This window comes from Sprattus sprattus (genome assembly GCF_963457725.1).
Source record: "Sprattus sprattus genome assembly, chromosome: 3".
In the NCBI taxonomy this organism is placed as follows: domain Eukaryota; kingdom Metazoa; phylum Chordata; class Actinopteri; order Clupeiformes; family Clupeidae; genus Sprattus; species Sprattus sprattus.
This window is the reverse complement of record NC_137922.1, coordinates 28651525-28678872: the sequence shown is the minus strand read 5'-3', so window position 1 is coordinate 28678872 and position 27348 is coordinate 28651525. Positions and strand designations below refer to the sequence as shown.

The following is a 27348-nucleotide window of genomic DNA, read 5'->3' as shown; positions in this document are numbered from 1 at the left end:
TTGTAAAGACACATGTGTATTAAAAAGACAAAGCTGCTGTCAATGATGGTCTGTTAGAAGTTATTGTCCTTGTCAATGTCACACATCCTATTAGAACAACCCACCGATACAAATAAAACTAAATATGCTTAAGTGCAATTTCTGCGCAGGAAATAGCAAAAAATTGGGGTTCCGTGTTCCGTGCCTCCCTCGACCCGTCTTAGGCGACCGCTCCGATTTTCATAAAAAAATGTGCAGCAGTTGTGGACTCTTCCAACAATGTTTGCCTCGTTCCGGGGGGTGGGTACGTAGTTGAGCAGTGTCGGAAGGGCCGTCTGCATGTAAACAAAGCAGACTACTGGAGTGGATTAAGTTTTGCAGTTGGAATATTTTATACTTTTTGTTTTGTCCCGGACACTTTCTGTCTTTTATCAGCCTCATCTGCATCTACCAGGAAAATAGTTTGTTGCCTGGCCTATGGCGTGCGGAAAGTGTCGAATTATGCACTCGGGCCTTGGGCTAGAGTAAAGTTGTAAGCGGACTCAACAACTTCTGCATCCTCGCTGACGGCGCCTGTCACACGGCACTGGGCCCTCGCGGCCTTGCCTTGTGGATGAGGAAGTGAAGTGAATCAACCCACCCAGGTGAGACAAGTTCACTACATTTACCTTTTACTGCTGGTGCAGTCAGTAGAGACATGCAATTATGCATTTCCTTGCTGCAGCGTGTGTTTTTCAGTTAGTTCGCGCATGCTAACGTTAGCTAGCCAAATAAGCTCGAAGCCTGGATTCTTCCGTCATGATAACCAATGATATTTGCTAGCCAGCTAGCCATTCGTGTTTAGCCAAATGTCAACTTAATTAGGCTAATGGTAACTATAATGAAACATACGTCAATAGTTATCCGGGGGCAAAATATATTCAGACAACATAAGATTCTTTATATATTTACAGGGGGGTTGGGGTATATTCCTACCCACCCATAATTTCGTTGGTACCTTGAATTAAAGCGGATGGATGAGTTTTAATTAGGTATGATAGGATGGGTAGCTAGCTAGCTGAGGTACCTAGCTAGCTTTACCTCGGTATCGCTAGCAAGTTAATATAAGGCGGCACATACTTTTGGGCAGTCACTTGACATTAGCATCGTTGTTGTGGAAATGTGAGTGTATTCAAAAGCGAGTTGTAAGTTTATACACTGACTAATGGTGGTCGGTTTCTGGTCAATTTAGGAAGTTAGGCTAGCTAGCAGGCATTTCAGCTAACTGCACAGGTATCGGTATCATGCTACAGTGACGTTAGCTAGCTCCCTAGCTTTTCTCGCTAGCTCGCTCGCTAACTACAAGATGCTGTGTCCTAACTGTTCCTGTAGGCAGCTACGTATTAAGACAAAATTGACATATACATTTCAATTAAATGACATTATACACAGAGCTTGTCAAAAAGCAATAGCTGTCCACTACACTTGTTCATGTGGGGTAACGTTAACTGCGTTCTTAGATTGACAGTTAGCTAACGTTGCCTAGTATCAGAATGAACCTGCTAGCGTTAGTTAGCTTGTAAATTGCAGAAAAGCTGGTCACATGAATTATATTGTATATTTGTGTCTGATAAAGACGTATTCTGCCCTTCCAGAACGACTTTTACCATCTTTATTACTATATATGACTACATGACGGTTAAGTGAGATTGCCTCTTTAGAGAGACATAAGTTTTACGATTCGTGTGTTGTTTGGATTATTTTGACATCCTTCCGTGGTATTTTTGCGGCCCTCAACTCAAGTATAACACGACAAATACTCCACTGCGAGAACGTATAATAACAGCTGATTTGTATTTGTCGTTTCCAAATCTATACTACCTAATTCAATTGTTGGCCTAACATTTACAGAGTATGTTACAAAGTTATTTGCGAAATACTGAAACACAGTTCATTGACAGCTGTCAACTGTTGTTGACAACAGGAAATCAAATGTTTACTTTCATAGAGTGCGTGAAGCTATGGTGAAAATGTTGTGGGGTTTGGGGTTTCACAACAAGGGAAAGGCCATGAAGCCATAGGCTTTTCTGCTAGGTATCTATGTAATCTATGGTCCCTTTTAATGATACCCCTGTCTCCAGAACTATGACTAGGATCGTATGTCCCTATATTTAATCATTTGATTTCACATTTATGCATATGACTGCTACTACGAGAGCAGGACATATGAAGGCAGAAGATACTGTAGTTGGTAGATGAAATCGCTGTTTGTGCCGTATGAAACACTATAAATGAACTAATTCCATTTTTTCCCCTCTGGTTTGACAGGAGAAAGGAACCCATTCTATGGGCGAATCCTCTTGGACTCCTGGGTGAACCGAAGATCTGTTATGATGGGTATGTTATACAGCTTTGTGTGTGTGTCTGTGTGTCTATGTCTGTCTGTCTGTCTGTCTGTCTGTCTGTCTGTCTGTCTGTCTTTCTGTCTGTCTGAGTATGTGAGTGTGTGTGTATGTGTCTGTCTGTCTGTGTGGTTATATGCCATATAATATGAGAGTTGAAGATGGGCACAGCCTGCCCTGCCTCCAAACCCATGCGTCTCGCTTAAGGGACAACATTGAGCTGATGTTCTGTTGGCGCTCTGATATCAACAAGTCCAAACTGCAGAGGGAAATCACAGTACTGTATGTGAATCAAAGAACACACACACACACACACACACACACACACACACACACACACACACACACACATTGGAGATCACAGTACTGTATGTGGATCAAAGAACAGGGGCGTGTAATACAGTTACCACATATGATTAAGTGATTTGTTATTTTACCATGTGCTGTGTTGGTGCCATACTTTGTAATAATGACACTGCTGGTTGGAGGAAAAGCTTCCCATTGTATCGATTAAGAATATGCCCAGTCCCCACTGACCCTGAAGTGTGTGTGTCTGTCTGTGTGTCTGTGTGTGTGTGAGTGTGTGAGTGTCTGTGTGTCTGTGTGTCTGAGTGTGTATGTGTCTGTGTGTGTCTGTGTGTCTGTGTCGTTAAGACTTGGCCTAATCACCGCTGACCCTGAAGTGTAGGGTCGAGGTCAATATGCCCAGTCCCCACTGACCCTGAAGTGTGTGTGTGTGTGTGTGTGTGTGTGTGTGTGTGTGTGTGTGTGTGTGTGTGTGTGTGTGTGTGTGTGTGTGTGTGTGTGTGTGTGTGTGTGTGTGTGATCCCCATTGACCCTGAAGTGAAGGGTCAAGGTCAAGTACTCCTGTAGGTGATGCTGAAGTTGAAACAACCGGCCTATTGTGCAATAAAAATGGACTTGCAGTAACGTCAGTGAGAACTCAATAGTCCTGCAGACATTTCAGTAACGTCAGTGAAAATTCAATAGTCCTGCAGACATTTCAGTCACGTCAGTGAGAATTCAATAGTCATGCAGACATTTCATAGCCTGGCCATTACCAGCCTGTGACTCCATTTCTTTCCGTCAATCAGTCTGGCCTAACCCCATGCATTTTCGTTTCCGAGATGGGCGGGTGCTTAGCTTGAGGTTTAAAATCATTGGAGTTCCCTTAACCAATCAGCAACGTTTGGTAAGCATTCGATAGATTAAACTCTTCCCAAAGCCAGTTGGGAGAAGAGCTACAACGTCCTTTCCAATCATAAAACTTACAAGACAATACTCTTGTTCTCCTTTTAATTTTCTGATGTTCTCGAGAGTTGAGACAACTTTTCCGATAGCTTTTCGTGTCTCTTCCTCCAAGGCGAGTTTTGCGTCACAGCTCTGAACTGTTCACTGATTGGTGCGACTGGATTTTGAAGCCTGGAAACGATTGTCAACGGGGCTGGGCCAGACTGAGTATGAGCTTGAAATCAATTCAGGCGGAAATACGTAGGCTGGTGTCACCAGGCTAGACATTTCAGTCACATCAGTGAAAATTCAATAGTCCTGCAGACATTTCAGTAAAGCAGTGAAAATTCAATAGTCATGCAGACATTTCAGTCACATCAGTGAGAATTCAATAGTCATGCAGACATTTCAGTCACGTCAGTGTGAATTCAATAGTCATGCAGACATTTCAGATATGTCAGTGTGAACTCAATAGTCATGCAGACATTTCAGTCACGTCAGTGTGTATTCAATAGTCATGCAAACATTTCAGATACGTCAGTGTGAACTCAATAGTCATGCAGACATTTCAAATTTCAGTAACGTCAGTGTGAACTCAATAGTCATGTAAAACACAGTAGGATTGTTAGTAGGACCATAGTTGTTTAGCTGTTTAGCTGATTGGTTAGGGTTAGGGTTAGGGGGCCGTAGTTGATTAGCTGATTCCTCTGCTTCACACACTGATCCAGAGAGTCTGCAGGGCAGTGCACGCTTTTGATAGGTAATGCAAATACAGAATTTAGTTAGGTAGCTTTTATTTAAATAGAAATTAAAGCCAAGGTAAAGGCAGACCTGCCAGTTCATGAAAAATTGCATGTATGTACGTTATCGTAAAATGATTAATTAACTTCAGTTTACAGTAATTCATTTTAGACCCATGTCGGGCAGCCACAGGTCCTTTATAGAGTTCCTGCACTGCGTCATTAATTGCTTACATCAGGGCTGTTTGACTGCCTCATTGATTTTATTTGACATATGAAACACACTTTGTGATTGGATGAAATACACACTCCTTCTCACTAGACTCTAATGGCATCCTCATTAGCAGTTGCATCAGGGTGTGTTTCTTTTTCTACAGGTAAATATGAGATAGATCAGTGAGAGAGAGTATGACTGCAGCTGCAGCACTGAGAGAGTATGACTGCATAGTACAGTACAGCGACCGTGTTCAAGTGACAACATGTAAATAACCTCTCATAGTTCAGTTCAGTGACAGCAGACCAGTAAGGCGCTAACGTGACCAGTTCACACTGGGGTGGGGGAAAAAATTGATTCTTCGATTTTTCGCGATTCTCTCTAAAATGATTCTGTCTCGATTCAGAAAAGTTCATAATCGATTAAATCGAATAATTTTTTTTTTTCATCAAATGTTTTTTTTTTTTTTTTTTTTTACATCCATTCTATGTTGAAATGCAAGCTGCATCGATTATTGCATTGTTCATAGAAAGTCAAAATTGTCTAATTAAAAAATAGAGAAGGTAATGCATCTGTTGATTTTCTTTAATTATCAAACACAAAGTAGGAAGTGATTAGAGACTCTGAGTAACAAACTGGAATGTTTTAAAAATCGAAATGCATCAATAATCGTTTTATCGCTTTATAATTGATAACTGATCTGGGGCCATAATTACAAAGAATCTTAGGGCTAAAAGTAGCTCATAAGTGGCGAATTTAGGAGAAACTCCTAAAAATAATCGGCGTGTCAGTCTTAAATTAGGGACTCCTATTTTTTTTTACTAAGAGCAATTCACAAAGTATTTTATCCCTAAAAGTAGCACCTAAGTCTAAGACAGCTTAAAACTCCTCATGAGGACTCCTAAGTCACTAAGACTTATTCACAAAAAATCTTAAGATGGCTGCAGCCGACTTGGAGTTGATAAAAGACATTGCTTAAACTGTGAAGGTATTAATATTGGGCGCGGGATGCAATGACGCCTTTAAACAACGATGTAGCCTATCCCGAAGTGAAATGTTTGGAAACATAAAGATAGCCTATTTGGCTTCGCGGAAAACGCAAATGACGACACTGGGAATCATCAGTCAGACGTTTAATTCATCAAACTATCAACGCACTGTAGACCCCACATCATCCAACAGTTTATCCAGTTGCCTTTGGACAATCGCCAATTACACAAGATCAAAGTAAATTCCATGGCGATCGCAGGAATGTCCAGTGACGGGACACACATTACAATAATTGCCCCATCAAAAGATGAGGACGTTTTCGCCCACCGTGGCCTGGATGTACCGATGACTCGTGCATTTCAACGGAGAGCGGTCTGCAGCAGGTTTTTGAGAACTTACCAGCTGGATGCCGCTGGGGTGACAGTGGCTATTGGTCCTGGGACCAGTAGGCTTTCGCTTAGGCTATGTTTCACGTTCGTTTCGCTTGAAGGGCCGTATGTGCTGATATTTGAAGTGGTCAAGGGCTGGAAATATAATAGCCTAACAGTTTGCTGGGTGCTTTAATTATTACTGCCTTGATTACATGCAATTGCCATATTTTATATTGATCGCTTTCTTTTTCTCTTAACGTGCAAAGTGTCATTCCCGTTGGATGCACAAACTTATCATCATGCGTGTGCATTCTGCTAACTGCACTGTCCATAACTATTTAATATGACTTAATTTGAAGCCTAGCTTATTCTCTTATTTTCAGTTGATATAGTGGGATTGTTAGAGGGACGTCACGAATGAGTTTTTAATGAGAGAGCCTGTCAACAACCAATCACCGTCCTCACCCCTTCTAAACTCGTGCATGAGAATCGACGTCATCCATAGCAACGGTGCTTTTATCTTAAGCTTAGGAGTTTGTATTATCCTTAGTATGAGTAGGTCTCAGAGGTGTTGTGAATCACTTTTAAGAAATTACTCCTACGTAAAATGTTTTAGCGCGAGTTAGGAGCACTCTTAGTGGTAAGATAAAAAGCTTTGTGAATACGGCCCCTGGTTTATAATCGATTATCGGTTTAGACTCGATAATCGGTTTAGAATCGAATCGTTGACCTTTGAATCGGAATCAAATCGGAATTGTGAGGTGCCAAGAGATTCCCACCCCTAGTTCACACTGCAGACCAAAACTGCAGACCAGTAAGGCGGTAACGTGACCAGTTCACACTGCAGACCAGTAAGGCTGTAACGTGACCAGTTCACACTGCAGACCAGTAAGGCGGTTAAAGTGACCAGTTCACACTGCAGACCAGTAAGGCGGTAACGTGACCAGTTAACACTGCAGACCAGTAAGGCGGTAACGTGACCAGTTCACACTGCAGACCAGTAAGGCCATAACGTGACCAGTTAACACTGCAGACCAGTAAGGCGGTAACGTGACCAGTTACCACTGCAGACCAGTAAGGCTGTAACGTGACCGGTTCACACTTCAGACCAGTAAGAGGAAGAGGCCCTGCTACGAGGGAAATGGACTGATCTGTTGATCACGTGCGTGCGTGCGTACGTCTGTGTGTGTGTGTGTGTGTGTGTGTGTGTGTGTGTGTGTGTGTGTGTGTGTGTGTGTGTGTGTGTGTGTGTGTGTGTGTGTGTGTGTGTGTGTGTGTGTGTGTGTGTGTGTGTGTGTGTGTGTGTGTGTGTGTGTGTGTGTGTGTGTAAGCACAGCAGGCTGACCTGACCCTTGGCTCTCTGGCTGTGTGTGTGTCGGTGTCTGTGTCCTGAGTCTGAGTCTAATCCTGGCCTGACCCTGTGCTCTCTGGCTGTGTGTGTGTGTGTGTGTGTGTGTGTGTAACCCTGGCCTGACCCTGTGCTCTCTGGCTGTGTGTGTTTGTGTGTGTGTGTGTGTGTGTGTAACCCTGGCCTGACCCTGTGCTCTCTGGCTGTCCTCCACAGACGCAGCCCTTGAGTCGATCATGCAGGACCTGGCTGAGCTTCACCGCTCCAGCAAGCCCGCCGCCATGCTCTCAGACCTGGCCAAGCCCAAGACCTCATCGCCCAAGAACCAGGTGTGTTGGACACACACACACTCACAAAATTGTATTCACACACACACACACACACACACACACTCACACAATTGTTTTTACACAAACACACACACACACACACTCTCACACACACACACAAAACTCTTAACAGAAGTCAGTACATAACGTGTTTTCTTGTGTTTGTGCAGAATGATGTTCGGGTGAAGTTTGAGTACAGAGGCGAGAAGAGGTGAGGCTATGAACCCCAATGACCCCATGAACCCTAATGACCCCATGACCCCTATGAACCCTAATGACCCCTATGACCCCTAATGAACCCTATTCTAGTCAGTGTCATCTCTTCATCACTGGTCTTTGTGTTCCTCACCTTCAGGATCCTGCAGTTTCCTCGACCTCTCAGTCTTGATGACTTAAGCAACAAGGCCAAAGTGGCCTTTGGTCAGCCGATGGACCTGCACTACACCAACAACGAGGTAACGCACCATCCTCACACACACCTGCACTACACCAACAACGAGGTAACGCACCATCCTCACACACACCTGCACTACACCAACAACGAGGTAGCACACCATCCTCACACACACCCACACACCCACCCACACACACACACACACACACACACACACACACACCTGCACTACACCAACAACGAGGTAACACACCATCCTCACACACACACACACACCTGCACTACACCAACAACGAGGTAACACACCATCCTCACACACCCACACACCCACACACCCACACACACACACACACACACACACACACACACACACACACCTGCACTACACCAACAACGAGGTTACACACCATCCACACACACACCTGCACTACACCAACAACGAGGTAACGCACCATCCTCACACACACACACACACACACACACACACATACACACACACACCTGCACTACACCAACAACGAGGTAACACACCATCCTCACACACACACACACACCTGCACTACACCAACAACGAGGTAACACACCATCCTCACACACACACACACACACCTGCACTACACCAACAGCGAGGTAACACACCATCCTCACACACACCTGCACTACACCAACAACGAGGTAACGCACCATCCACACACACACCTTTTACATCAAGGACAAGATTCTCACTTGCCTTTTTCCGCCTGCTAATTTCCTTATCTTGCTCTCCCTTTTCCTCTTTTTCTCATTACCTTTTCTCTCCCCCCCCATCACCTCTCCCCCCCCCCCCCCTCTATCTCCATGACTTTCCTCTCTTTACCTCCCACATCTCTTCTCTTTATCCCTCTTTATCCCATCTCTCCCTCCCTCATCCTCCGAGTTCCTTTCTCCATCTCTCTCTCCATCTATCCACTCCCCCCCCCCCCCCCCCCCCCTGGATAAGGTCTAACACTAACTCTCTCTCTCTCTCTCTCTCTCTCTCTCTCTATCTCTCTTTCTCTCTCTCTCCTCCAGCTGGTGATCCCGTTGACCACTCAGGATGACCTGGATAAGGCTGTGGAGCTGCTGGATCGGAGCGTCCACATGAAGAGCCTCAAGATCCTGCTGGTGCTTCAGTCCTCCACACAGGTCAGAGGTCACTCTGATAGAATATTCATTATTACGCTTAAGTTGAAGAAGAGACCGGAGAGTTGAAGTCAGGTTTCTGTAGTTTATTTCAGCGTGGAGACCCCCTCTCAGCTGCTGCTCAGAGAAAGGCCTAGCTGATAGCAGAATGTGTTGGCATTTATACATTTCAATCAGGTAGAATACAATAGGGAAGGGGAAGACCACACCCTTTAGGTGAGAGGAAGGGGGAGACAGTGGGGAGAGGCGTTCACCTATGGGGGGGGGGGGGGGGGGGGGGGGGGTGATGCCAAGATACAAAGGATTTTTCGCAGGAAGAGGGGAAGGGGGTTCACATGTCATTTGTTCAGGTTTCAGTGAGACAGACAGAGTACACATCCAAAATGAGTTCAGTTCAGTTTATTTGTTGAAGAGGGACAGTGTACATTAATAAATGTAAATGTACCCAATTGTAGCCAAAAGGCTAGTTTCCATTGGCAGTCCCCCTACCAGAGTGTTAATGGCTAAACAACTTTAAAAAGGCATTAACATGTATATCAAACATAACAGAGTGATAGTGGCTAAACAACTTAAAAAAGGCATTAACATATATATCAAACATATCAAAGGACGTCCTTCACGATACAACATACGCTGTCTGTAGCCCGGTTTTGTTAATTTGGACGATTTTGTATGTGTTAAGTTGTGATGAGTTATGTTTAGTTATGTTGGCTGGCTTGGTGCATGGGGAGTTTTAGTCATAAGCATAGTCAGGGTGGCATGGTACTAAACAGTGTCTAACTAGCTGGAGACAGCTGCAGTACGCACCACAGGCTGCACCCGGGATCCGTAAAGGCCCTCCTTCACGATACAACATACACTGTAGCCCAGTTTTTTTGATATGGGGGAATTTTTTATGTGTAGTGATGATTAAGTTGTGATGAGTTATGATGGCTGGCTTGGTGCATGGGGAGTTTTAGTCATAAGTATAGTAAGGACCAACTAGCTGCAGACAGCTGCAATATGTGCTGTATGGTGTACCTGGGATCTGTTATAGCTCTCCTTCACGATTCAAGATACGCTATCTGTGGCCCAGTTTTATTGCTATGGGGGAATTTTCAGTTGCAGATACAAAATAAGTAGTTAATGTCTTACAACAACAGAAAAGCAATATTTCCAGTTCCATAAAGTGGAAGAGACATGTTATCCTGAGCCTCGTGTTGCACATGATGTTGCCAATAGTAGAGATGTGTTGCTTTATGCAGCGATGAAAAGTGTGACTGCATTCTTAGAGATGGCTTAGAGAATCAGTGGTTTGATTATTTTGCAGCAGTGATGTGATGTGGTGTGATGTGATGAAATGAAATGTGCTAAGCTCAAACCCAGCTACACATACCATTAATCATCTCCTGATAAACTCCTCACATTCACTATTAGCTTCAGCTTCTAGCTTCAACTACTTTCTTACCTGCGTTGATATTGAGCTGAGTATTGATCATTTTTTCAGGCACTGGGCTCTGTAAAGCGCCTTGAGACAATTGTATTGTTATGGCGCTATATAAAAAAAAATTGAATTTAATTGAATTTTTCTGTCCCTCTACCAGAACTCTGTTTCCAGTATGGATCTGTTGCCATCTCACGAGAGCCTCGACAACACAGACTTTAGAGGTACATGCTGGAGACACACGCACACGCACACGCACACGCACACGCACACGCACACGCACACGCACACACATATCTCACGAGAGCCTAGTTCTGTTAGCATGGCAGTATATCTCTGCTTTTTTCAGTTTTTTCCTTCTCCTGTTTTTCTTTTATATTGATGATCATTGATTTATCTCCTTTCATCCTCCTGTATCCCTCCTCTCCCCTCCTCCTCCGCCCACTCTCTCTTCCTCTCTTCTCTTCCTGTATCCCTCCTCCTCCTCCCCCTCCTCCCCCTCCCACCCTCTCTTCCTCTCTTCTCTTCCTGTATCCCTACTCCTCCTCCCCCCTCGTCCTCCGCCCACTCTCTTCCTCTCTTCTCTTCCTGTATCCCTACCCCTCCTCATCCTCCTCCCACTCTCTCTTCCTCTCTTCTCTTCCTGTATCGCTATCCCTCCTCATCCTCCTCCCACTCTCTCTGCCTCTCTTCTCTTCCTGTATCCCTACTCCTCCTCCTCCTCTGTCTTCCTTTATCCCTACTCCTCCTCCCCCTCCTCCTCCTCCTCTGTCTTCCTGTATCCCTACTCCTCCCACTCCCTCTCTTCTCTTCCTGTATCCCTACTCCTCCTCCTCCTCCCACTCTCTCTTCATCTCTTCTCTTCCTGTATCCCTCCTCCTCCTCCTCTGTCTGTCTGTCTGTCTGTCTCTAGGCTCCACAGACCGTAGCTCCCCTCCCCCCGGCTACATCCCCGACGCTCTACAGCAGGTGGCTCGTAACGGCTCCTTCACCAGCATCAACAGTGAGGGAGAGTTCATCCCTGAGAGCATGGACCAGGTGTGCTACCCTACACACACACACACACACACACACACACACACACACACACTCACTCGTAACGGCTCCTTCACCAGCATCAACAGTGAGGGAGAGTTCATCCCTGAGAGCATGGACCAGGTGTGCTACCCTACACACACACACACACACACACACACACACACACTCATAACGGCTCCTTCACCAGCATCAACAGTGAGGGAGAGTTCATCCCTGAGAGCATGGACCAGGTGTGCTACCCTACACACACACACACACACACACACACACACACACACACACACACACACACGCTCGTAACGGCTCCTTCACCAGCATCAACAGTGAGGGAGAGTTCATCCCTGAGAGCATGGACCAGGTGTGCTACCCTACACACACACACACACACTCACACACACACACACACACACATACATACACACTCGTAACGGCTCCTTCACCAGAATCAACAGTGAGGGAGAGTTCATCCCTGAGAGCATGGACCAGGTGTGCTACCATACACACACACACACACACACACACACACACTCACTCACACACACTTCATCCCTGAGAGCATGGACCAGGTGTGCTACACACACACACTCACACTCCATGTGATAAGCCCCACTGCATCTTCATATAGCCCCTCTCCCTCTCTGTTTCTCTCCCCCCTCACTCTCTCTCTCTCCCTCTCTCTCTCTCTTCCTCTCTGTTTCTCTCACCCAATCCTTCTCTCTCTCTCTCTCTCTCCCTCAGATGCTGGACCCGTTGTCGATGAGTAGTCCTGAGAACTCTGCCTCGGGGAGTTGCCCCTCCTTAGACAGTCCTCTCGACAGGTGAGTGCAGCCCTGCTGTAGTGCTCCTTAGACAGTCCTCTAGACAGGTGAGTCCAGCCCTGCTGTAGTGCTCTTTAGACAGTCCTCTAGACAGGTGAGTCCAGCCCTGCTGTAGTGCTCCTTAGACAGTCCTCTTGACAGGTGAGTCCATCCCTGCTGTAGTGCTCCTTAGACAGTCCTCTAGACAGGTGAGTCCATCCCTGCTGTAGTGCTCTTTAGACAGTCCTCTAGACAGGTGAGTCCAGCCCTGCTGTAGTGCTCCTTAGACAGTCCTCTAGACAGGTGAGTCCATCCCTGCTGTAGTGCTCCTTAGACAGTCCTCTAGACAGGTGAGTCCAGCCCTGCTGTAGTGTTCCTTAGACAGTCTTCTAGACAGGTGAGTCCAGCCCTGCTGTAGTGCTCGGAGTGTTTGCCCGTTGGCATGGCTACTGTCTGCTTGACCTCTGACCTCTGACCTCCTCTCTCTCTGACATGCAGTGACAGCTACCCCAAGTCTCGGATGCCCCGCGCCCAGAGTTACCCTGACAACCACCAGGACTTCCCAGGTAAACAGCCGTCAGGAAGCTTCACCTGCCCTCTTTAGGGCACCATTTTGCCAGACCCTAACCCTAGCCGGGGATATTACCATATTATTATTATTATTATTATTATTATTATTATTATTACCATTATTATTACCAGGTCTTAAAGGCACCCAGTGCAACTTTATATAAACATTCAATGAAAAATAAACATTCAATTTCTAGTCTTTTTTACACGTAGTAAGTTTCAATAACTCCATACCATTACATATCGACATTCAAGGAGCAAAGATGAGACGTCGTTGTGTGGTGAGAACTGATAGAAAACCGTAAACAACAACAATCGCCGGTGGGGAGAGGCCATTTTTCCATTGACTGGAATCCTGCTTTATTTATTGTGGGCACCAATAAATAAAGAAAATGGCGGCGATTGTTGTTGTTATCGATTTTCTATCAGTTCTCATCACACAACGACGTCTCATCTTTGCTCCTTGAATGTCGATATGTAATGGTATGGAGTTATTGAAACTTACTAAGTGTAAAAAAGACTAGAAATTGAATGTTTATTTTTAAGCCTCGAAAGTTGCACTGGGTGCCGTTAAGGACCCTAACCCAGGATATATCCATATTATTGTTATTATTATTATTCATATTACCAGGTCTTAAGGACCCTAACCCAGGATATTATTATTATTATTATTATTATTATTATTATTACCAGAGTACTGTTCGGCGACGCTTGCTAAGCGGTTTAGCGAGCTAAATTCCAGGCTCAAAAAAGACAACACCGCTTTAGCCAGTTCGGCGAAGCTAATAACCATGGTAACCAATCGCTTAGCACTAGCCTGCTCCAGGGCAGGCTAACCAAAGTTTAGCTGGCTAAACTTGCCACACCCACGCCAAAAGGAGGGATCCCATTGACAAGGAGTCATAAAGTTTGATTAGTGTAGGAAAAGTTCTTTGCGATCGCCAAGAAGATCCATTTTTCCATCATGATGAGTTCTTGTATGAGTGCTACCGATCCACCCGACAAGGAATAATTAATTTAGAAGACCTTTTCGAGTCATTTATTGCATACACCGTAGATCATTGCATGTCTTCACTTTTTGTAATATCGGCGATGCACTCATAATTATATGACATTGGTAGCCTACAGTTGATAAACCCGAAATAACTTTCATTCGCAGCCTGAGACTTGATTTGCACATGAATAGCCTACTAACGTTTTCTTTGATCCCAGGAAATTTGAGCATATAACCCATCTCCATTACGGAGGTATTGGCGAAAGTTGTTTAAGATCTTGTCCCACAATCACAATGTTATTAACCATACGTTATCAACAAATGCAACTTACATCCTTGCAAACGTATAGTTTTGCAAACGTGTCTAGTTTTTGTGCAGTAGCCTAGTTAATAAAGTCTACCTCAGTCTACTTCAGCATATATTTTTTGTAGAAAGTTGGATGCATGATAAGAAGAGAGAAATGCACACAATATATTTTCATGGTTCAATTTATCGAATTTCTTATTAATACATTTACATTTAGTCATTTCGCAGACGGTTTATTCAAAGCTATTTACAAGGAGATGTAAAACTACGAATTCCAGGGAAGCGGAGGGGTTCGAACTAGCGATCTGTAGCATGCAAACTATGAGTTCTACCCATTGCACCAGAGTCACATATTAGATATTGGAAAAGATATCACAACTTAGTCAGTCTAAAGACGGTTTCTTATATTGCGGTCACAGACAAGGCAGTGTTGAATTTTGAAATGATTATGGTCTTGAATTCTTCATAACGCGTTCATGGTCATATCCTGCCTTAGCGGAGAAAAAAATGAGTCTTTTTCTTTGAGTTTAGACTTTTGTTTGGGAAAAGAAAATCATGGTTTTGGTGATCGACCTATCCTGCCTTTTGAAGCAGGACGTGCACGCGCAATTTAGCTGATGATTTTAGCCTGGGATAAATTAACGAGAGGTTAAAATAAATTAGCGCCCGTCACCAGACGGGCTTGGCCTGTTCTCAATTAGCGAGCTAGTTAATCTCCAGTCGCGAGCTAAATTAATTATCTTAGCTTCAGTTGTACGCCGAACAGGGCCTAGGTCTTAAGGACCCTAACCCGGGATATTAACATATTATTATAATTATTATTATTCATATGACCAGGTCTTAAGGACCCTAACCCGGGATATTACCATATTATAATTATTATTATTATTCATATTACCAGGTCTTAAGGACCCTAGCCCAGGATATTACCATATTATTATTATGATGATTATTATTATTATTACCAGGTCTTAAGGGCCCTAACCCAGGATACTACCATATTATTATTCTTATTATTATTATTCATATTACCAGGTCTTAAGGGCCCTAACCCAGGATATTACCATATTATTATTATTATTATTATTATTATTATTATTATTATTATTATTACCAGGTCTTAAGGACCCTTACCCAGGATATTACCATATGATTATTATTTTTCATATTACCAGGTCTTAAGGACCCCTTACCCAGGACACTACACATTACACTTAGGACCCTAACGCATACCGTATTATTTTTGGTGTCCATTATTGGTGAAGGAGTCAGACTGGTTTCTCAGTGTCCATAATTAGTGAAGGAGTCAGACTGGTTTCTCAGTGTCCTTTATTAGTGAAGGAGACAGACTGGACCCTAACCCATGGTGCCGCTGGGATGCCAAAGCAATGGGCAGAAGAGGAGGTTTTTATGCCTTATTTTTCCAGATCTGGATGAGGTGTGTGTGTGTGTGTGTGTGTGTGTGTGTGTGTGTGTGTGTGTGTGTGTGTGTGTGTGTGTGTAATAACAAGCAGCCAACAGTGCTCATTATAAGCATCCATTTCACTGTTCAGTGATGGTAAAAAAAACAGAACAAGTGCTCTTTTTGGCCTTAGCCAAAATCAGTATTTGAAACACTTCAATATCAGGCCAATTGGTTCTGTTCCTCTACAAACGTGTGTCTGACTGCGGAGTGCAGTTTGTGGTCTCTTCACGTACGGCACTAAGGCCTGTGCTCTGCAGAAGAGTTAAGAGTGCCTGTGTGTGTGTGCGTGTGTGTGTGTGTGTGTGCATTTGTGGCGTGTGTGTGTGTGGCGTGTTGCACACAGTTTATGACATTACACATTTCTCTTCCTTCTTTTCCTAGAGTATGACATCCCTGTGTTTGAGAAATCTGGGAAGGGTGGCACGTATCCACGGCGATACCACATCCCCTTTGGTCTCCAGGACTACAGTGATGGTGAGGACCACACACACACACACACACACACACTCAGACTCAGACTCGCACACTCACACACACACACCACATACGCACACGTACACCCCCCCCATATTTCATGAACTGCTAATATGTATGTACTTATTTTTTGTGCTGTATTTATCTTATTCCTCTCTCTATCTCCCTCTCTCTCTCTCTCTCTCTCGCTCCCCCTCCATCCCTCAGGGCGTAAGACGTTCCCTCGTGCGCGTCGGACTCAGGGTCAGGGTGTGCGGTCCCCGGTGAGTTTCAGCCCGGTGGATCAGCAGTCTCCCAGCACCAGCAGCGGCAGCAGCATCTTCAGCCCGGAGGGGGAGGAGCCTGGAGGATTCCGCCGCCGCCGAGGCTCCGACATCGAGACCAGTCCCGCCCCCAACTCCGCCTCCAACCCCGCCCCCACCCTCTCCGTTATGGACATCAGCCCGCCCAGCCGCTGTGAGTGACAGGAGTGCCAGCCTATCGGGAGAGGAAGCATAGGGAGGAGGAAGTGTTAGACAACAGTACAGTGTGTGTGTGTGTGTGTGTGTGTGTGTGTGTGTGTGTGTGTGTGTGTGTGTTAACTCCATCTCTCTCTGCGTGTGTGTAGCCCCTCGTGCCCCCACTAACTGGCGTCTGGGGAAGCTCCTGGGTCAGGGTGCGTTCGGCCGAGTCTTCCTCTGCTACGACGCAGACACTGGGCGAGAACTCGCCGTCAAACAGGTGCAGTTCGACCCTGACAGCCCGGAGACCAGCAAGGTGAGGAGTGTGTGTGAGCGTGAGTGAGTTAGTGTATGTATGCACATCTGTGTGTATGAGTGTGTGTGTGTGTGTGTATACACACATCTGTAAACTGAAAACATTATGCATTTATTTACTTAGAACTTTCCCCTTAAAAAATGTATTTGTTGTCTACACAATATATGCGTTGGAATGCGTTGATCCGTCAAGGTTGACGGATCCCCATTCAAAGCTCAACCACCTCACAAATCCTCTGACATATTTTTCAGTTACAATAATGGGGTTTTTACATTGTTGAGTGTCTTTCTCGGTAACTTTATAAAAATATAAGCAAAACAGTCAAACAAACAACTTTTAGGTACAAATACGACCATCTACGGCGTTTGGTCCGCCATTTTTTTATTTTTTGAGCTTCCCACTCTTGAGACGTGACCATAAACGTGATCTGATTAGCTAGAGCCTGTGCTGTCGTCTTTGCATGAAAGTCTGTCAATTGGCGGTCAACGGTGGATCCTGCTGATTGGCGGCTCACTGGCATGTCCCGCCCCCTCCCGTCTCTTTTCAGAAAATCTCCAGGCCTACTGTACAACGAAAAGGCCAAATAAATCGTTTCAACACGATTATATGAGCCCTAGTGTGTTTGCTTTTGTACGTGTCTTATTCAAAACGTGTGTGTGTGTGTGTGTGTGTGTTCAGGAGGTGAGTGCTCTGGAGTGGGAAATCCAGCTCCTGAAGAATCTGTTCCATGAGAGAATCGTCCAGTACTACGGCTGCCTACGGGACACACACGAGAGAACGCTCTCTATCTTCATGGAGTACATGCCAGGGGTGAGACACACACACACACACACACACACACACGAGAGAACACTGTCCATCTTCATGGAGTACATGCCAGGGATGAGAACACACACACACACACACACACACACACACACACGAAAGGACACTGTCCATCTTCATGGAGTACATGCCAGGGGTGAGCACCACACACACACACACACACACACACACACACACACACACACACACACACACACACGAGAGGACACTGTCCATCTTCATGGAGTACATGCCAGGGGTGAGCACACACACACACACACACACACACACACACACGAAAGGACACTGTCCATCTTCATGGAGTACATGCCAGGGGTGAGCACACACACACACACACACACACACACACACACCCACACACACACACACACCCACACACCCACACACACACGAGAGGACGCTGTCCATCTTCATGGAGTACATGCCAGGGGTGAGAACACACACACACACACACACACACACACACACACGATAGGACGCTGTCTATCTTCATGGAGTACATGGCAGGGGTGAGAACACACTTTTATGTATTGTGTTCATCATGTGATTTGCCGTCAAACAAAGTCTCGAACTCAATACGTCATTTCAATAGTTTCTATTTTCAAAACAAACACAAAAGTTCGTTGACATATTTTCTTGCACCAATCACAACATACAGACCACCAAATGTGCCATTGTCCAGTGTGAAAGCATTTTTCCTCCGCTGCGAATATTCTGTCCATTCAAAGAATAAGGCCGGTTGAGGAGAATTGGGCTTACGGTCTGTATGGTTGAACAAAACTTCCGCCGGTCCGTCTGGGTTGAAGGAAAACCGTTGGCATATAAATGCCGCAGGCTCAGTGTGTTTCAAAAGCCTGTGGCCCACAATGCTGCAACGTCTCCGTCACAAGCTCTCTTAAACAGGTGAAAAAACGCCGACCGTCTCCATCTTCCAAAACACGTCTCCAAGGCCTCATCTCCTGCATGATACTTCCGGACAGGTTTAAATCCCCTTCCGAGTTCGGGCCATGCATCTCCCAACCTATGAACTCGGTTGACCTGGCATGACGCCTCTTCACGCGTCAAACTAAACGTTTTCCTTACACAGTGTTTCAACTCACACCAGCGATTACTTGACAACATAACAAATATAATCATGTGAAAATAAATATACAAAGTAGAAATAATTTCGTAGGGTGCGTAGGGTGGTGACGGAAATGACGGCGTGAGTAGCGGGAGATTTGAGCGCTCGAGGTAAGACCGAACATGACAGCGCACTGCTGCTGAAAAACGCAACAGGATTTAAAACCTTTTTCCCGGACCAACCAAATCAACATTACACTGACTGCCATATACTCTATACGAGCAACAATCGGACTACATTCTGGAGAATTTAACGGACTTGGAGGCTTTCATTGACCACCACTTTCACCAACCTAATTCAACCATGGATCCGCCAGACATAAACAAACCCGACTCCAAGAGGAGAAAGCGAGACTCGGCAACGAGCACGGATGATCTACAAACAACCGAGGTTGAGGTTAGTGTACTTGCAAGCATCAATAAAAAGCTGGACATTTTGGCCACTATTCACAGTGATTTAAACGACATGCGCAAAAGCCTTGAATTCGCCCACAACCAAATCGAAACACTACAACACTCCAATCAGGATCTCAAAACCTCCGTAGCAACACTCACCCAGCAAATGCAAAACGTCACGGTCGAAAATAAACAGATGAAAGAAACCATTCTTGACATCCAAACCCGCTCGATGCGTGACAACCTCATCATTTCAGGAATTCCAGAAACAACACCCGACAATCCAGAATTACATGTTCAAAAATTCATAAGAACCCAACTCAAACTATCTACCGACGTCGCAAGCAACATCACATTCCACCGAGTTCACCGTCTTGGCAAACCGCAGACGGATAAAATCAGGCCTATCATTGTTAAATTCGAACACTACCAGCACAAAGAACTCCTCAAAAGCAAAGGAAGACTTCTCAAGGACACTCACTTTGGAATAAACGACCAATACCCACCGGAAATAAATCAACGAAGGAAAGCTCTCTACCCCATATTAAAGGACCATCGGAAAAAGAACATACGTGCAGTAATAGCAGTCGACAAACTATATATAAATGGACAATTATTCCGAAGCCAAGAAATAACCCCTTGGCTTTTCTGACGCAAATAGGCTATCTTGGATTAACCTACACCTCTAAGCTCAAATAACTAGCTAGCCCCTCACTCTACTGAGTTCATTCTCTTCACTCTCGTTTCTTTCTCTTTTCTTCTTTTCTCCTCCTTTTCTCACTCAACTTCTCTCTCTCTCTCTCTCTCTCTCTCTCTCTCTCTCTCTCTCTCTGTTATCAGTGTCTTATAATGTACCATTCTTTAAATATTGCTTGTTTATGTCTTGTCTTTTTATCTGTCTTTGTCATTATGTGTAAAATCCCCTTGTTCAGTATCTCGCTGTTAGGTCTATATTCATTTTCAGCACCACTATTAACTGTCAGCTTGACCTCAAGCACAAACAATGGGAAACATGTTGCGCAAGATATGACACACATCCACTCAACATTGATGAGCAAAAACACACACACCAAATCCCCTCAATTGAGCCCCTCTATCCCTCTCTCCTCTCCCACTTTCTCATCCTCTTTTTACCAAGTCATTCCCAGATATACATATCAGCCCACAACTCAGACATACCTGTCATTCACCTATGCAACCACTTAAATTGATATCATGGAATATACGTGGCTTCCGTAACCAATCCAAAAGACTTAAAGTAATTAATCACCTGATCAAATTAAAGGCTGACATTTGCTTCCTACAAGAAACACATCTAACAGACACAGAAATACAGCATCTTAAATTCAGACAATTCGACAAAATATACTCTTCAACATATAACAGCAAACAAAGAGGAGTCTCAATTCTAATAAATAAAGATATCCAGTTCTCACTAAATCAAGCTATCACAGACCCAGGTGGAAGATTCATCATTATAAACGCAATTTTCAATCATATAACATTTACACTAGCAAACATTTATGGCCCAAACAATGATGATCCATCTTTCTTCCACAACATTTTTTCAGTATTATTAAATTCAAACAACCTCATCATAGCAGGAGACTTCAATACTGTCATTAATCCCACAATTGATCGTTCAAGCACCTCTGGCAACTCAAGAAACTGGCATTCCACTGACACAATCAAACAATATATGGAGGACTATGGCCTTGGTGACAGTTGGAGAATGAGTAACCCTTCTCTAAGAGAATATTCATATTTTTCAAAAGCTCATCAATGTTCATCTAGAATCGATCTATTTCTCATCAGTAATTCACTAATACCCAAAATAGCAGAAAACAAAATCCACTCAATAGTAATCAGCGACCATGCCCCCGTCTCCCTGTCTATTAACACTCAGACATATCCTAAAACTTCAACCACATGGCGCTTCAATACCTCACTGTTAGATGACCCAAATTTTACAACCCTTTTAAGGCGAGAGTGGGCATTCTTTCTGGAGATGAACGACTCTCCAGACACCTCACCTTCATTGCTATGGGAAACTGGGAAGGCTGTAATCAGAGGGAAAATCATTTCATACTCTTCATACAAAAAAAAACAGCAACAGCAATTGGAAAACACATTAGAACAAAACATCAAACACTTAACAAATGAAATATCCCACCACCCCAGTGAACCAAAACAAAAGGAATTAAAAGAACTCACAACACAACTTGACGATATCCTACAGAAAAAAACACAATTCCAAATTCAACAGTTGAATTATAATGGTTTTCAATACAGCAATAAAGTTAGCAGTAAATACTTAGCAAACCTACTCCAACACAAGAAAGAGAAATCAATCATCCCAGCCATTTTGGACCCCACAGGAAACATTAAGCAAGACCCAAAGGATATAAACAACATATTTCGGAATTTCTACACTAACCTCTATTCTCCCACTCACCAACCCACACAACCAGAGATAGATACCTTCTTAAACAATGTGACACTACCAAAACTAACTACAGAACAATCCAACATTCTAGACGCACCTCTCAGCCTTAACGAACTTACCAAAGCCCTCAATACAATCCCTAGCAACAAATGTCCCGGACCATCCGGACTACCAGCAGAATTCTACAGACACTTTTGGGACATACTATCACCACTATTCAACAGAGTAATTTTAGAAATAAAAACTTCCTCCACCATACCCACACACATGAACACTGCAGCCATGACATTACTGTTAAAACCAAACAAAGATCCATCTCATCCCACTAGCTACCGACCTCTCTCACTACTGAACACTGACTTGAAAATTGTCACCAAAGCACTAGCCACCAGAATAGAAACAGTTACTCCCATACTCATTCATCCAGATCAGACAGGCTTCATAAAAAACAGAAACGCCACAGACAATGTCCGCAGACTGTTTAACCTTCTCAATATATCACAAGAAACACAACAGAAAACCATTATCATTTCACTTGATGCGGAAAAAGCTTTTGATAAGGTAAACTGGGCATTTTTATTCACTACTCTCCACAGGTTTGGCTTTGGAGAGTCGTTCATCCACTGGATTAAAACACTGTACACATCACCCAGGGCCACAATTACCACTAATGGAATCACTTCACAGAGTTTCACACTGCACCAGGGCACCAGACAGGGATGCCCCCTCTCGCCTTCTCTCTTTGCCATTTTCATCGAACCTCTCGCAGCAGCAATACGACAAAACAGCATAATCAAAGGAATTCAGGTAGCAAACATACAACACAAAATCAGTTTATATGCAGACGATTTACTACTCTATATACAGAACCCACAGGTATCACTTCAAGAAATCTTCAATTTCATCAATAAATTCTCTCATGTCTCACATTATAATATCAACTGGAGTAAATCAATCTTACTACCCCTCTCAGATGATGCATGGGATTCTGGAGTTCAGGACACTTCCCTCCACTTTCATACTGGCAATATCAAGTACCTAGGGATTCATATTTCCCCCAGGCTGTCAGAGCTTTTTACCCTCAACTATACTCCCCTCCTCAAAAAAATCGAAGACGATTATAAACGCTGGTCTAAACATCCACTCACACTCATTGGAAGAATAGCTGCAGTCAAAATGAAAATCCTTCCTCAGATTAACTACCTCTTCTCTATGATTCCCACCACTCCTACAGACAATTGGTTCAAAACTCTCAACTCACTAACAACACAATTTTATTGGAAATATAAAAACCCCAGAATATCGCTCGCAACACTACAAAACAAAAAATCACATGGTGGACTCGAGGCACCAAACTTTCATCAATACTTCCTAGCAAATCAATTACAATACTTAGTCAAATGGATGAATATACAAAAGCACAACTACCCATGGCTGGAACTGGAACAAAACCAATGTACAAATATCCCAATTGCAGACCTTCCCTTCCTCTCACAATCAATAAAAAAATCCAACTTCTGCCAGCTCATTACCATCAACTCAACTCTGACAGCCTGGTGGAAAACGAACCAAATCACAAAATCATCACTGGCACTAAACAAGTACACCCCTCTCTGGCACAACCCAGCTTTCACATTACAGAACAAACCGTTTCACTTTCCCACGTGGGCACAAAAAGGAATCACACATCTTCCCCACCTGTTTGAGAACCACCAATTAATGTCATTCAACACACTGACCCAGAAATATGGGGTTGGGAGAGAACAGTTTCTTCAATATCAACAGCTTAAGCATAAAATTAAAGATAAAACTAGACTAACCAACAACACATTACAACCTTCTGAACTGATAGAAAATCTCATGAAAATTAATAACTTCAAAAAATTAACCTCCCAACTATATACAATAATAGCAAACCTAAAAACAACAATAACACTCCCAACGACCAAGTGGGAAAATGACTTGGCCTTCACTCCCAACCCCGATTATTGGGAACAAATCTGCAAAAACACATTTTCCATGACCACTGACACAAACCTACAGCTTATACAATACAAAGTCATTCATAGATCTCACATCACCCAAAGTAAAATGTTCAAAATGGGCTTAACCAACACAGGTATTTGTTCCCAATGCACTTTGGGTAGCACAGACGATTATCTACACGCCATGTGGCTCTGTCAACCAGTCTACTCTTTTTGGATCACGGTCACTGAAGCACTCTCTACCATCCTGAACTTCAGAATCCCATCAACCCCAACACTCTGTCTCCTTGGTGACATCTCCATAGTCCACATCCCGCAAAAATTCAAGAACCCCTTGCTCATCTCTTTAACTGTCGCTAAGAAAGTAGTCCTCCAAAACTGGAAGTCAAAGAAATCTTGCCACATCAACCACTGGAAAAATCTAATCACACAATACATTGCAATAGAAAAACACAACGCACATAGAGGGAGGCAAATGCCAGCCTTTGAAAATACCTGGTCACCATTTCTATCATTTCTAAATTAAACGGAAACATCACCAAAACCTAACCATAAGCCACATATATCAACAGACACCACTTTTTAATGTTTTATAACTCCCCCCCCCCCCCTCCCACCCTCCTGCATTACCATTATACACATAGGCACTCACTAGCAACATTCAAGCGCACCAACACCCAAGTTACAAATAACATTCTCAACATTCTTCCGTAACCTCCCAATATACCATTATTTTCAATAACTAATGCATCCCATGTGTTTAGCTGTCCAGTCCTGTCCTGTCTTGTCTGTTCTGTCTTTGCCCCACCTTGCTCCCTGCCAACCTGCCTGGTTATGTGTCTCTCCGTTTGTTCGTCTGTCACCTGTCTGTCTGTCATGTGTTTAATGTCACACTTTAAATGTGGTGCTATTGGGATTCAGGGTCACACTAAAAAATGGTTACGGTTGGACAACATGTTAGTATGAAGTAAATGTAAATCCTGAAAAAAAAAAAAAAAAAAAAAAAAAAAGAACAGTCAATTTTTATATTGTATTTTCAGAATGTGTTGGAATGTTTTTCCTCTTCCAAAAATTGTCACTACCGAAACATCACATTTACTATAGTAAAAAAGTATTATTATTGACCTGTTTAGATTGTGTTTCCTTCCCTTCTCTGAAGAGTATTTTTACAAATATTTCTGTTTTCACAATGAAATCCTTAAAAATGAAATTTTTACCACATTTTCAAGTTCAATTTATCTGTTTCGGTAGTGACTGCACTGTTGGATGGATGAATCTTCCAAAAGGTGCTCTGGGCCGCCCTTTAGTCCACACAACACATTTATTTAAAAATTGTGGGAATTGAACTACTTACCATTTCATTTTGTCACTGCCGAAATCATCTGGTCACTACCATATGTTTCGGTAGTGACTGTTTCGGTAGTGACAATTCTAGTTAACTTTAAGCATAAATAAAGAATTCTAGCAAGCAAAAAAAAAAAAAAAAAAAAAAGAAATAATATATAAGTGTGCTTGTACATCACAACACACACACACACTCACACACAAACACGAGAGGACGCTGTCCATCTTCATGGAGTACATGCCAAGGGTGAGAACAAACACACACACACGAAAGGACGCTGTCCATCTTTATGGAGTACATGCAAGGGGTGAGAACACACACACACACACACACACACACACTATTTTCTTGTGTAAGGATTGAGGATTGAAATGGCACACTCTTGTTGTCAGGGCTCCATCAAAGACCAGTTGAAGTCGTACGGTGCCCTGACGGAGAACGTGACCCGCAAATACACTCGCCAGATCCTGGAGGGGGTCTCCTACCTGCACAGCAACATGATCGTCCACAGAGACATCAAAGGTGACCGCTACGGCTACTATTACTACTGCTGCTACTATTACTAGTACTGCTGCTACTTTTACTACAACTCCGTCCACTACCACTACTATTACAAGTACTGCTTCTGCTACTACTGCTACTGCTGCTACTACTGCTACTACTACTGCTACTACTACTGCTGCTACTTGCTGCGTTGGGTGGCCAAGAACATTGTGCTGACATGCAGAGTACTGTTAGTGTGCGTGTATGCTTGTTTTAGCACAGCCGTACTGATCTCTCTCTCTGTCTGTCTCTGTCTGTCTCTGTCTGTCTGTCTGTCTGTCTGTCTGTCTGTCTGTCTGTCTGTCTGTCTCTCCCTCCCTGTCTGTCTCTCCCTCCCTCTCTGTCTCTCTCTCTCTCTCGCATACACTATCAGGTGCCAATATCCTGCGGGACTCTGCTGGAAACGTAAAGCTGGGGGACTTCGGAGCGAGTCGACGTCTGCAGACCATCTGCCTCTCTGGGACGGGCATCAAATCCGTGACGGGAACGCCGTACTGGATGAGCCCGGAGGTGATCAGCGGGGAGGGATACGGACGGAAGGCTGACATCTGGTGAGACACACACACACACACACACACACACACACACACACACACACACATCTGGTGAGACACACACACACACACATCTGGTGAGACACACACACACACACATCTGGTATGACACAGACACACATACACACACACATCTGGTGAGACACACACACACAAACACATCTGGTGAGACACACACACACACACACACACACACATCTGGTGAGACACACACACACACACACACACACATCTGGTGAGACACACACACACACACACATCTGGTGAGACACACACACACACACACACACACATCTGGTGAGACACACACACACACACACACACATCTGGTGAGACACACACACACATCTGGTGAGACACACACACACACATCTGGTGAGGCGGACAATAACATTTCCAAACGACATCACAGGTTTTTAAGATCTCAGAACATTTCACGATTTCCCACAGTCAATCCCGGAAAAGTCGTGCAATTCTTTTTTTTTTTGACTCCATGGAAGAGTGTACTAATTATATTTGACTATATTATAGTTAAATCAACAATTAAGCCAATCTAAATCCATGAATCCTTACTTTTGCTCTTCCATGGGTGGAGGCCCTGCATGTATGAAGGAAATATCTGTGTTGTTAATCGATCAGAGTTAGTTAAGACTGATCATGCTGTGGTGGTGGTGGTGGTGATGTGAAGCTGTCTGTTCCCGCTCTTTATCAGTCGTGTCATAACTTTACTCGCCCTTCTCATCCTCGACCTCTCTGACCTCTGTGCTGTTGTCATGCCAACAGGAGTGTGGGCTGCTCACTGCTGTTGTCATGCCAACAGGAGCGTGGGCTGCTCACTGACCTCTGTGCTGTTGTCATGCCAACAGGAGCGTGGGCTGCACGGTGGGATAGGGTTAGGGTCGCCCTTGTCATCTTTTACCTCTGACCTCTGTGCTGTTGTCATGCCAACAGGAGCGTGGGCTGCACGGTGGTGGAGATGCTGACGGAGCGGCCGCCGTGGGCGGAGTTTGAGGCGATGGCGGCCATCTTCAAGATCGCCACGCAGCCGACCAATCCCGCGCTGCCGGCACACGTGTCGGACCACGGCAGAGACTTCCTGAAGCGCATCTTTGTGGAGACCAAGCTGAGACCGGCAGCCGAGGACCTCTTGAGGCACATCTTTGTCCACTAG

The 27348-nt window shown here is 44.2% G+C and overlaps 1 protein-coding gene across 1 annotated transcript; it reads left to right on the top strand.

Annotated features, from left to right (window-relative positions):
- Positions 1-354: 354 nt before the first annotated feature.
- On the top strand, positions 355-27348 carry map3k2 (mitogen-activated protein kinase kinase kinase 2; the record flags this gene model as incomplete). The annotated part of the gene is made up of 17 exons (XM_080834037.1): positions 355-623; positions 2287-2355; positions 7470-7582; positions 7753-7793; positions 7938-8037; positions 9027-9140; positions 10721-10784; positions 11474-11598; positions 12337-12416; positions 12894-12961; positions 16113-16205; positions 16413-16661; positions 16813-16961; positions 17640-17771; positions 25473-25602; positions 25997-26174; positions 27129-27348. The coding sequence occupies exons 2-17, from the start codon at positions 2349-2351 to the stop codon at positions 27346-27348; spliced, it is 1863 nt and encodes a 620-aa protein (XP_080690163.1). The 5' UTR covers positions 355-623; positions 2287-2348.